The sequence below is a fragment of the Convolutriloba macropyga genome, chromosome 4, assembly GCF_964194025.1.
Source record: "Convolutriloba macropyga chromosome 4, txConMacr16.3, whole genome shotgun sequence".
NCBI classification, from domain to species: domain Eukaryota; kingdom Metazoa; phylum Xenacoelomorpha; order Acoela; family Convolutidae; genus Convolutriloba; species Convolutriloba macropyga.
In genome coordinates this window covers 50385225-50396836 of record NC_134471.1, presented here as the reverse complement: position 1 = coordinate 50396836, position 11612 = coordinate 50385225, and the positions used below count along the sequence as shown (strand labels likewise).

The 11612-nt window shown below is 33.8% G+C and overlaps 1 protein-coding gene across 1 annotated transcript; it reads left to right on the top strand.

Moving 5' to 3' along the window:
* The first annotated feature begins 259 nt into the window (after positions 1 to 259).
* LOC142338482 (phytanoyl-CoA dioxygenase domain-containing protein 1-like) lies at positions 260 to 7451 on the top strand. The gene is made up of 3 exons (XM_075388255.1): positions 260 to 702; positions 6315 to 6458; positions 6873 to 7451. Exons 1-3 carry the CDS (start codon positions 473 to 475, stop codon positions 7366 to 7368), a joined length of 870 nt encoding a protein of 289 aa, XP_075244370.1. The 5' UTR covers positions 260 to 472; the 3' UTR covers positions 7369 to 7451.
* Positions 7452 to 11612: the final 4161 nt, after the last annotated feature.

Below are 11612 nucleotides of genomic sequence, written 5' to 3'. Positions count from 1 at the left end.
TATCGGTGTCAATTAGTCCATAAAAAATCCTTTTCGAACTGCTTTAAGTATTAAAAGGTTGTGTTCTGTATGTCCTAGATGTGCTTAATGGCACAAAAAGGTTTGGTGTGAATAAGTACCTGACTTTTTATGTGTGCACATTAAATCAGTTCATCGGAGTTGCCAACCTATATTCTCATCATTATTTGACTGAGAACTTTCTTATCAACTAATGAGTTTGTCGACAAACGAGACAAAAGTTATCCGCAACATTATATCCTCTGAGCTGGTTTGAAACAAGATTGACAATTAATGAATTTAATGCGCTGTCGAAACCAATTATTCTGATAGCATTATTATGTTAACAAGTTTATGCGGAGTCTTGAAATAAGCTGTTTTAGCCATTTAATCACTTAAGAACTAAATTTGCTCTAATCACAAGTTTGTTGCTGTAATAGTAACTCTTAACTTATTAATTATACTTTATAAAATCATGAGTCTCAACCAACAACAGGTTAACCAATTCAACTCTCAAGGATTTCTGGTGGTGCCCAATTTTTACTCACCAGAGCAATGTAAACTTCTAAAAGCGGAGATCCACCGAATCATAGAAGACGAGAAGAATTCAACACATCAGAGTGAAGGAGCAACCTTCAACGCTGAAGTTGAAGATGGAAAACAGAATACAGAGAAGTATTTCATGGAAAGTGGCGACAAGATCAGGTAATTTCTCTTTTAAACACTGAATCTTCAAAGTTAGGAGAGCTACAGCAATGCTATAACATCGGGTGGTGGCCAAGCAAGCCGATAGGCAAGCAAGCCGAATTTTGAAAATGAGGTCACGTAAGCCGACAAATTTTGGGATACCCGTATTTTAAGTTGCCACTGGCGGGCCGGTGGGCGCGCAACCGGCCGGCGGTTTCCTGATTACATCCCACAGCGGATGAGAGGCATGGCCATGGACAGCGGTTCGCTGAGGCCTGTACCCACTAGATGTCTAAAAGTTGACGTATTGTTGTTTCTTTGGTGCATTGGAATTCAATATGCACTATAATACTACGCACAGTATTGATTTTAACAGCTAACAATGTATTATTTCTGATAGATTACATAAATATTACATAACTTTCGGCTTGCTTTTCTGTCGGCTTACTTTTACTTCGGCTTCCTTTGCGTTCGCGATAACATCGAGACTATAAGCTAATCTGATCAGAGCAAAATTCTTATTTGATGTGCACTCATTCAATAAGAGGTGATATTTTGGAGACTATATTAAACAAGGAGTCTAGGTAATGTGCGATCGCACATGAGGTTCCGACCCCGCTCATTCACAACTTTGGCATAATTGTCTACCAAATGAGGGAACAAGCAAAAAACCCCCCAAAATTCAAGTATTTTTCAAAAAAAATGAACAAAAAGATATCCAAAGCAAATAACTCAGTGGAAAACAAAATGACGCATTAGATTGATGAGATCTGCCAATATTACGAAAGGGAGTCAAGACGAACAGCAAAATCAAACAACAACAACAAATATTAAATACATTTAAAACTTTTTTGTCCATTTTAAAAACAAAACATAATAACATAGTCAAAATAGCGTCCGATAAAACCGAAACTAAACAAATTAGATAGACCAGTCCATAATAAGCCTCGGTAAAATTCAGACAAAAAGAACAAAAACTGTAAATTTTAAAAATTGGCTTATATTCTTCAAAAACAATTAGATTCAAAGTAATGAAAACCATTAGAAATCAATTGAACACATCTTGCAGGCTTACGATTAACCATGCTTCTATAGAAGGGCATTAAGACCTGTTGTTACTCAATGTTAAATGCGTTACAAAAAGAACGACATATAGAAAAAAATGAAATAAAACTTACCAGAAAACACTGTCAAAACCGTAACGCCATATTTTGCCCCAAAAAATATGTTCAATTGCGCTTTCTGAGAACACTGATAATGTAGTATGTAACCTCTCATTAATGAGACTAGTTAAAAAAAGAAAAAAATGAAAAAAAGATCAAAATTAAGTAATACTTTTGTATTTTTCGAAAAAAATCTTGAAACCCGATAATTACCAAATGAAATATTTAAATAGGTTGGCTTATTCGTCCAAAAGAAGCTTTTGAGAAATGCAGTTATCCAGAATTTGTTTTAATTAATTTAAAGTTAATTTTCTTTTTTTTGTGAAAAACCCCAGTTGAAGCCGGTAAAGTCGTAACGAATTCTTTCAAAACGTTAGATTTTGTGACAACAATCTCTCGCGACACCCTTCTTTGATTGACACCATTAATGTCTTATATGACCTGTAATTAACGATCCCGGGTAACAACCAGGCAATAAATAGAAAAAAATGAGAAGTTAAAAAGTGTTTTTTTATTTTTGAGGACAATGGTTTTCGAAGACATGAAAGCAATCAGCTATCTACTAATATCAGTATATCGGCCCAGCAATTCTTCCATTAAAAGCCAAACAAATCTTTCATTTTAAAGAAAAATTCATACGAATAGAAAGACAAAATAAAAACAACAGTTAAAAACAAAATTAAATTTACCGAGAAAGTGGTGTCGAAGCCGTTAAAACCATAATCTATATCGTTAAAGTTTTTTATAAATTTATATATGTTTAAAAAATTTAATCTTGAACGCCAATAAAGTGTTATGTGAACTGTCATTAATGTGATAATGTAACAAAACGAGAAAACGTGAACAATATGCAAATGCTTAAATATGAATAAAGTGTGGAATCTAGAAGCATGAAAGCCACAAAATCATAAAATAACGCGTAAATTCAAAAGCAACCTAAATTTTATTTCAATAAAACGAAGTAGCTTTCAAGACTGATATTAAGCTACAATTCACCAAATTAAGAAAGAAATGGAGGCAAATTTCCTTAAACCATTATTTACTTTAAAATCAAGAATTTTAAGTCAAAATGACCATAAACTTTCACTACATAATTAAATACACTAATTTGCAGCTGCTGAGGAAAGCAATTGGACCTTTTACTAGTAATTTTTGATTTGAAATCTTCTGTTCTTTAATTATTATAAAAAGTATCGATTTAAAAACAAACGACCGATTACAATCCGAATTATTTTCGCACTGTAAGAGTCCAATTTTGGTAAAAAAAACTAGCCCTGCTAGTGCTGTTCGTTCATTAAGAACAGTTATTTTTTCAAATGCTGCAGATATACATAATTTTTTTTGTATAAAAGTGAAAAATAAATGCTGCGTTTTTGATAATCAACGAGTAAAGTTAGCAATAAACGTTAAAATTTTAATTACAGAGCACTCTCAATGGAAGATGAAGTAGTAATAGCCCCCTGTTGAGTCTAAAAAGAATGCCTTAGTGGTTTTTAGGTGTGTACATTCAGTAAATTCAATCTAAATGGATTAAAGAGCTTGATTTTTCCATTTTTGATGAAAAAGGCTGATTTTTGAAACTTTTTGTGAAAAATTTTGCCAAAAAATTAAGTAAATATAGTCAACAATACTTATTTGTCTTTTAAATTAAAATCAACAACACTTTCTTATAACAAATTTGACCAAAATTGCTGAAGTTTTAGGTAAAAATCCCGGAAAACGTGAATAAAAGTAACGCAAACCTAAGTACCGAATCTAAGATACCGAACCTAAGAGACCGAACATAACGACGATTGTCGTGAGTTTAAACCGAACATACCAAATCTAAGAATGCAAACACACCGACAATTATCTAACGTTTAAAACCAGGCATACCGAATCTAAGAGCAGAACTTACTGACGATTATCTTACGTTTAAAGCCGAGCGTACCGAAGCTAAGGGAGCAAACATACCGACGATTTTATAAAGTTTCAAACCAAACATACCGAATCTAAGAGAACAAACACACCAAAGATTGTCTGACGGTTAAAACGGGGGATGCAAAATCTAAGAGACCGAGCATAAAAAAGATTATAGATGTCTAAAACCGAGCATACCGTATCTAAGAGCAGAACATACCGACAATTATCATGCAATTGAAACAGTACATAGGGAACCTAAGAGACTGAAGATACCAACAATTGTCTTACGTTTAAAACCAAAAATACCGAATCTCAGAGACCGAGCGTACTTTACAATTTCTTATGTGGACAACAGAACATTCACAACATTTCTTGCGTCGTTTTTGTTATCTTCTGGACTACGGAGTGCGCTTGAATTACATAGTGAGGAGTAATTGTCCAACGCTCTAAATTCAGGAAAATGGACAGGAGCTTATCTGATCAGCAGTTTTTGTTTGTGATGATCTCATCAGAGGCAAATGCTGTAAAATCTGATCAGCGACCATTTTAACGCAATTACCCGGATTTGAGTGTCAGAACATTTCAGCGCTGAACCAGCACATTCCAAGTGTAAAAACTTCATTCAGTTCTGAAACATTGTATCTCCGGAGTTTTTTAAGTTTCTTTATGTGCAGTTCTTCTTCGTTATGATTATTTTGAAGTCAAGGAGATATCCCAAGCTAAACTTATCCTGTACAGTCTGAAAATTACTCATACCCCAAACTTAAGTCTGAGCGGAGTAATATCATACTTTTGTAGTTTATAACTGGTAATTACTATAGTAGTATACTATTTAAATAGAAGCTAGTTTGTAGGCATTTACCACAAAGCCCATTTAACTTAGTGGATACGACCTGCTACGCAAACTAAATGTTACAAGTACACAAGCGGAAGTTCGAATCGCATTTAAATCAAACCTTGTTGGCGGGAGTTATGCCGAGCATATTATTTTTCGTGCAGTCAATTTTACTCAAAAATCAAGACTGGCCCGTGTAAATTGGAACATGAACAGAGTACTGGCCATCCAGAAAAACAGGATGTATCCATACTGATTCAGCTCTGATTTACTCTGCCATCAACCTCCGGGTACGCAATTAGGGGATCAGCAGCGATTCTATCAGGAAAAGCCATTATAGTTTCAAAAGATTTTCTTCTTTTAATTACACATAACCAGAGTGAAGTTTTTAAATTGATATGCTGTCACGCAAAGCGATAGAATGTTTTGGTGTCTATTGAATTAGGTTCTCACTCAAGCAAACAAAGAAGGAGATCAATAAAGAAAGCCCGGATAGTCTCTTTGCTAGTATTTTAATCTCCAGCGCTTTAATCTCCAAAATGCCCGTCAAAATTTATAAGGGAGATATGTGCCCAGTTTCATTATCCACTTAATACTATAATTTTTTGAGATGGTTGGAACTAATTTTTTGAGCATGATCAATGAAGATTTCATTTTCTTACCAAAAATCAAAATTAATAGATGACTTCTAACATGCTTGGCGGAAAACACTTAGTCAGAGCATAAAAAAATTAAAATGTATTCATTTCTTAAGAGAACTGAAGAATATTTTGAACAATTTTAAAAAAAATTTTACGTGGGCCTCTCATTAAGGCCTGTCAAAAATACAATCGCTGAAGGAAGGAAAAAATTGATTTACCGTTTGTTGCGAAAAAGTTCTGTTGCGAAAAATCATTACAACTGAAGTTATTTACATATTAATGACAACCTGATAAAAAGGCAAGTTTTTGTACAAAATTAGATGTGGTGTTTTTTTCATCACACAATCAATTTCAACAGCAAGATTGTGTCGTGGTGTCTGACAAACGCAAACAAAATCAAAACAACCAGTGAGTTGTGTTTGTTTTGTAGTAAATAAGTTTTTAAATCCTGTCATGTGAGTTTTTGTTGTTGATAATTAAAACTCGAGTCAAAATCAATTGTTTTGAAATTTTGTCTCTATTGTTTTGACAGTCATGTGTTCGTTAAAATATCCATTTTCAAATAGGCCAGAAAAAAATGTTATGTTACCTTCAACTATATAAGTAAAAAAAATTTCTCAGCAAAGCAGAGGTACAGTCGAAAGGTCATTTCAAGTGGTTTATATGGGTTTCGGATAAAATTGACTCTCATTATTTTGAAGAAGGCCAACTTTTCAGTTTTTTAATTTATATTTTGTTTTCCTACCGGTATATTCTTTACAATAGTGTCAATAGGAGTTTCCAGCTAAGAAATCAACCGAAACCGAGACTAAGGGTAAAGATTTAATCCATTCGGTCCCTTAAGTATTCAGAGATGTGAATTGTTTTCAATTTGTTTTTCAATTTTAATTTTTTTTGTTTATTTAAACAGTTGTTCAGGCATAAAAAATGACGTCGTATACTGCCCTCTTTGCACTGTTGCTCCTCATCTTGAGGTTAGATTTTGCACAGGAGTTTGAGAACATTTTCTTACGTAAGTCGGCTATGTAAAATTATTTTGCAGGCTATTCTATTGGGGAGATAGCGAAACAAGTTTTTTTCTGTTTACAGATTTTTCTACGAAGACCTATCTGAGAAAGAGAGCTGTGAGTTACAAGACAGACCTTTGAACAAGATCGCTCATGCTCTCCACTGGCATAACAATGTGTTTAAACAGCTATCGCTTGATTACAACAAGACAAGCTCCATTCTCAGGTAATTATAATAATTGACAAATTTAATTAACAGTTTTTATAAAATTAATTTGTTTGAATAGAAAAAAAACAGATAAATTGGCGTTATTTTGAGACCGGCATTAATGTAGAAATAATTTGAGGACCCATGACCGATGAGATTCATAATAATCACTAATGAACAGAACAATTTGCTATTACTGATCATTCTTTCGAGCCTTTCAATATGGAAACCAAAAATAATGAAGAATAATGAAAATTTTAACCTGCTATTGGTCTAATACTGATCATAACTCAAACCTCGATCACACTAATTTTGGTCTGAAACCCGGGATTTTTTTTGGGTTCCAGGTTTTATGTTCTAATGTGGGGATTCTCTAAAGTGAACATTCTCGAATTATTTCTTGGGTTCATTCTATAATGTGCTTATCTTCAGGAGTTTGGGCTATGTCAAACCCTCCATTTGTCAAAGCATGTACATATTCAAGCGGGAGAAGGTGGGAGGAGCAGTTCGTCCACATGCTGACGGAACCTTTCTCATGACCAGCGGACCTGTTGTGGGTTTGTGGATGCCTCTGGAGGATGCCACCGTTACAAACGGGTGTCTCTGGTTCGAGCCCGGGTCGCACCGAAATGAAATTCAATCGTTTTATGAGAGAACTGAGGAATCAAACTTTAAAACCATGAAGTTACGCAACCCTCAGCAATACGATGACTCTAAATTCGTACCCTGTGAGGTCAAAGCTGGAGATTTAGTATTGATTGACAAAGCTGTAATTCACAAAAGTGAGAAAAACACTTCTGAGAAACCACGTGATGCTTTTACTTTTCATGTAAACGAAAACTACAATGCTGATTGGTCGAAATTGAATTGGTTGCAGCCAACAGGAAGTCCAGCATCTTTTTCAAAAATTTATGATGATTCAATATAACGTTTAATTTACTTCTTAACATCCTTTTTATAAGTAAATGTGCTGTTATATGATCTGGTTTCCAATTCAGCCCTGCTTACGAAGCAGTTTTTTGAATCACACCCCAGACAAAAAATAATTGATAACTTATAAATATCTATATATTTTGAAGAATAATAGATAATATATAAACGTTTACAAATTTCTAGAAAACGCTAAATAACTCACAAAATCTATCAAATTTTTATAGAACGATTTTGAATGTTTTCCAATATATGTATTTTACGCACTTAAAGGCCCTATGTAATTTCACTTGAAAACCTAATTACGAGATGACCACGGTTGAGAATTATTCTGAAAAATATGTAAGAAAGGCGCTGAAAAGCGCTAATTTTTCAAATGTTAATTTTTAGGGGCCAAAAATCTTTTTCAAAGCTTGTGTGCAGGTTAATAGGTATCTTTATATGGATAAAGTTTGGCTTGCGGGATATTAGATAAGAATTTTGGCGATGCTAATTTGTTTGTTTCTCCCTAAATTTTGGCTGGCATTGGCTGAATTTTTTGGCTGAGGTTTGGCTGGCATTGTTCAATTAATCTGCGGGTCAGGTACAATAATTTTTATTATTCGGATTGCATGTCAGGACTTGCCAGCCTATGTTTTTAGGAACAATTGTATCTTTTTATTCCTAGGTGCACGAAACACGGATTTTTTTGGCTTTCTTGTGTGAAACTTTTAAATTTTATTATAATGATCTTTCAAAAAAATAGAGCCTAATTAATTTTTTCATTGAGTTAACTTGCAATCAGATCACTAATTAGGCTTAGTACAGCGTAGATTTTCCCCATTCTTTGCTCGAAAAAACTTTTGATGCGAAGTTTTATATAACTCAGTTCAAAAAAATTTTTAAAAAATAATAAATTTGTTGGCAAACAGTTCATTAAACTAATCCAAAGGTTTACATTGATTTCTTATAATGCCAAAATTGTAAAAATTGTCAAAATGCCAAACAGGTACTAAATATTTATAAGCATGATTGCAAATCTCTTTGCAAACCTTTATAATATTTATATCTTTTCAAAAATGCATCAATTTTTTTCGACAGAGATGAACGCTGGACTTGTTAGTGACAATGACAATCAGTCGGCACTTTTTACTTTTCCAGATTAATTAGTGTTAGCATCACCATCTCTCAAGTTTGGTTAATAATTTCATTTTAAGAGAACACATGTTTCGGATAAGGGTATTCTCCGTAGGATGAAAGTTAGTGTCATCATTTCTCAAGTCTGATTTTCATTTTAAGAGGACAGAAGTAAAACGAAATGATGGGGGGTCCTTATAATTATAGCCCCAATGAAATTAAATCCGTAATTATGATATCATGATACATTTACACTTATTGGGGGAAGGTGCATGTTGCCAATGTTATTGCAACTTTCAAGATGATTCAAAAACCGCCAAAATTGCAACAAAAACTTGACTCTTTTGTCCAACAACGTGAAACTTAGACGTGCTCTTTTAACAAATGATTAGACTAGAGATATGTTTTAAAACATAATTTTGGTGACCCCGACGTGATAATACGGACATAAAACTTTCTGAATTAAATTTAATTTTTTTTTGAAACAAAGAGTGGGCATGAGCACACCCCAAGACTAATATCCAAGACTACGACAGAGGAAGAGTTTCTTATTGCAGACGAGCCAACCAAAGACGAAGAGTTTTTTTTTCAAGGGTTTTCAGACGTCACCCAACCAAGAAGGCCTGACATTTTTTTGGTTACAGACGTCACCAAGAGATTATCGCCCGAGGTTCCAGACGTCACCTTAGAAGTCCTTTCCCCGGTTAGACGTATCCAAAAAAATGTGATTTTTTTGCGACAAAAAATCTCAAACACAAAAATTGTCCCCCAACGAGCTTTTGGTAGATGGTTTATGAAAGAAATAGACGTAAGCAACTACAAGTCAGCAATTAACGAAAAAAACACAAATTGCCCGAAAAAACGATATAGCGTTTTTTGCATCGGAAAAACTCAAAAACAATTTTCTCAATTTGTCGCAAAAAATCTACATGAAAGTAAAATTGTTATTTGAATAGAACACTTCAGTTTGACTTAAAATCAACTTTATTTTGGTTGAACACCTAATGTAAAATTTTTGCTCAAAAAATGAGAAAGTCGCAAAAGTGCTTTTTTGAGCGTCAAAAATCAAAAAACGTTTTTCTAACGTTTTAATGAAAACTTTCTATTAAATCCAAAAACCCATTGATTAGCCCCCTGGGTTTGTTGAAAAATAAGCTTCAAAATCAGTTTATCGATTTTACAATTTTGTAAAGAAGCAACTCAATTTTGTCAAAAATTGCTTCTTTGAATCAAAAAATTCAAAAAACGTTTTCCTAACGTTCTGAATAAAACATTTAATAGTTCCACTGAAACCCATTGATTAGCCCCCCTGATTTTGTTGGAAAACAAGCTTCAAATCCAGTTGATTGAATATACAAACCTATAAAGAGGCAACTTGAAATTTGCAAATTTGCTTCTTTTACTTAAAAAATTCAAAAAACATTTTTCTAATGTTTATTGGAAATTTTCAGTAGATAACAAGAAAGCGTTCAAAATAGCTCCTTCTGTTTGTTTGAAAACAATCTGAAAATTTATTTCATCCCCTTGCAAAACTGCAAAGAAGCAACAGAACAGTGGCAAAATTGTTTCTCTGTTATATAAAAATCAAAAAACGTTTTTTCTAACGTTTTTTTCTTATTAAAGAAAAAATCAATCATATTTCAATATAAGAGCTATTTTGTATACCAGCGCAGTTTATTACAAAACAAGCTGAAAAACTATATAACCATTCTGCAAAACCGAAAAGAAGAGACAGAAAATTACTGAAAAGCTTCTGACAAAAAAAACCTACAAAGAGGTTTGTGTTTTCTTTGATCTTAATTGCATACTAGCCGCGAGCCTAGTTAATGGGGTAGTATGCTTTTCTAAGAAAACCCGACATTTACACTTATTTTGGTTTCATTTTGCATACTACTAGCCGCGCATCTAGATAATTGATTAGTATACACTGAAAATACCTTCTCAAGAGAAATAAAAAGAGAAGATAAGATCTATTTTCCTCTTTTCTCAAAAAGAAGTAAATCAAAAGCTGTCGAATAATTCCCCACTCAAATTCATTCACGCTTATAGTCCCTTTAAGTTGGAAAACTCAAACGTTTCTTCTTTTTTGTCCGCGGTCTCAGAAGTTGCCGAAAGAAGTCCCTTTTCCCCCTTTGGTCTCAGTAGTCACCAACTGAAGAGGAGTGTGTTTCCGTTGGGTCGCAGTAGTTACCAAAGTAAAGATGAGCAATTCATAGGTGGCAGATAATATCCAGAAACAAATACAAGCAGTTTAATGGTAGCAGTTGGCCTTAACTTCATAAGAATCGCAAAACAGAATTTCTTGGAAAAGAGCCTCAAAATAGACCCAGCTTTTAAGCAACCAATTTTCTCTGCTTTTCTGTAGCTCACGTTGCCTGGTCGCACCGCATTTTAATTTCTAAGAAAAATTAATTTATTTTGAAGAAGTATCAATATTGATTTTGTTTGTTTGGTTTTAGGTTTTATTTGTTCCTAAAACTCCATAAACACAAAAAAAAAAGAAAACACTTCAGTAAAACCTTTCCTGGTACCTTGATTGTGATAAAAGGAGAACTAAAATTTACAGTAGAATTGTTGCAAAGTCATATATCTAAAAAAAATTGCAAGCAATTATTTGGTCCTGTTCAACAAATCAACGGTACACACGCGCGAACGCTTAGTTTTTCCTTTTTTAAGCAAATTTTTAGCAAGATTTAGCACCAAAAAAACACCTTTAGGATTCCTGTTTTTGTGAAAAGTTGCGTTGCCATTTTTTTGAACAAAAAGAGCTAGGCTGATTAGCCTACATAAACTTAAGAGGTTTTTAATTTACCAAAAAAATAATTTACCAGAGAAAAAGCTTCCGCACTCTTTCATTGTTGATCAACAAAATCAAGGAGAGCGTTAAAGAGCTGAAGACAAACCTTGACAGCATCATGATGGAAAATGTAAGCTCTAGTAGCATAAACTCAGTCATGAAACGTCAGTCGAACTTGAACTGTTGTCTAGAAAAATTGGAACTAGAAGTCAACAGTCTCGACGATGATGGTCAATTGAGTCAATCATCAACTCGAGTGCGCGATGACATCAGCTGCGTCTCACAGTCCTCAAAAAGACAGCTCGAGTCGCATCGATTGACACCGGTTT

Excerpts from the sequence above, each read along its gene's own strand:
- LOC142338482 (XM_075388255.1), top strand. The coding sequence starts at position 473 with ATGAGTCTCAACCAACAACAGGTTAACCAATTCAACTCTCAAGGATTT. Across the intron at positions 703-6,314 it reads GAAAGTGGCGACAAGATCAG|ATTTTTCTACGAAGACCTAT; the intron begins GTAATTTCTCTT and ends TTCTGTTTACAG. Across the intron at positions 6,459-6,872 it reads AAGACAAGCTCCATTCTCAG|GAGTTTGGGCTATGTCAAAC; the intron begins GTAATTATAATA and ends GCTTATCTTCAG.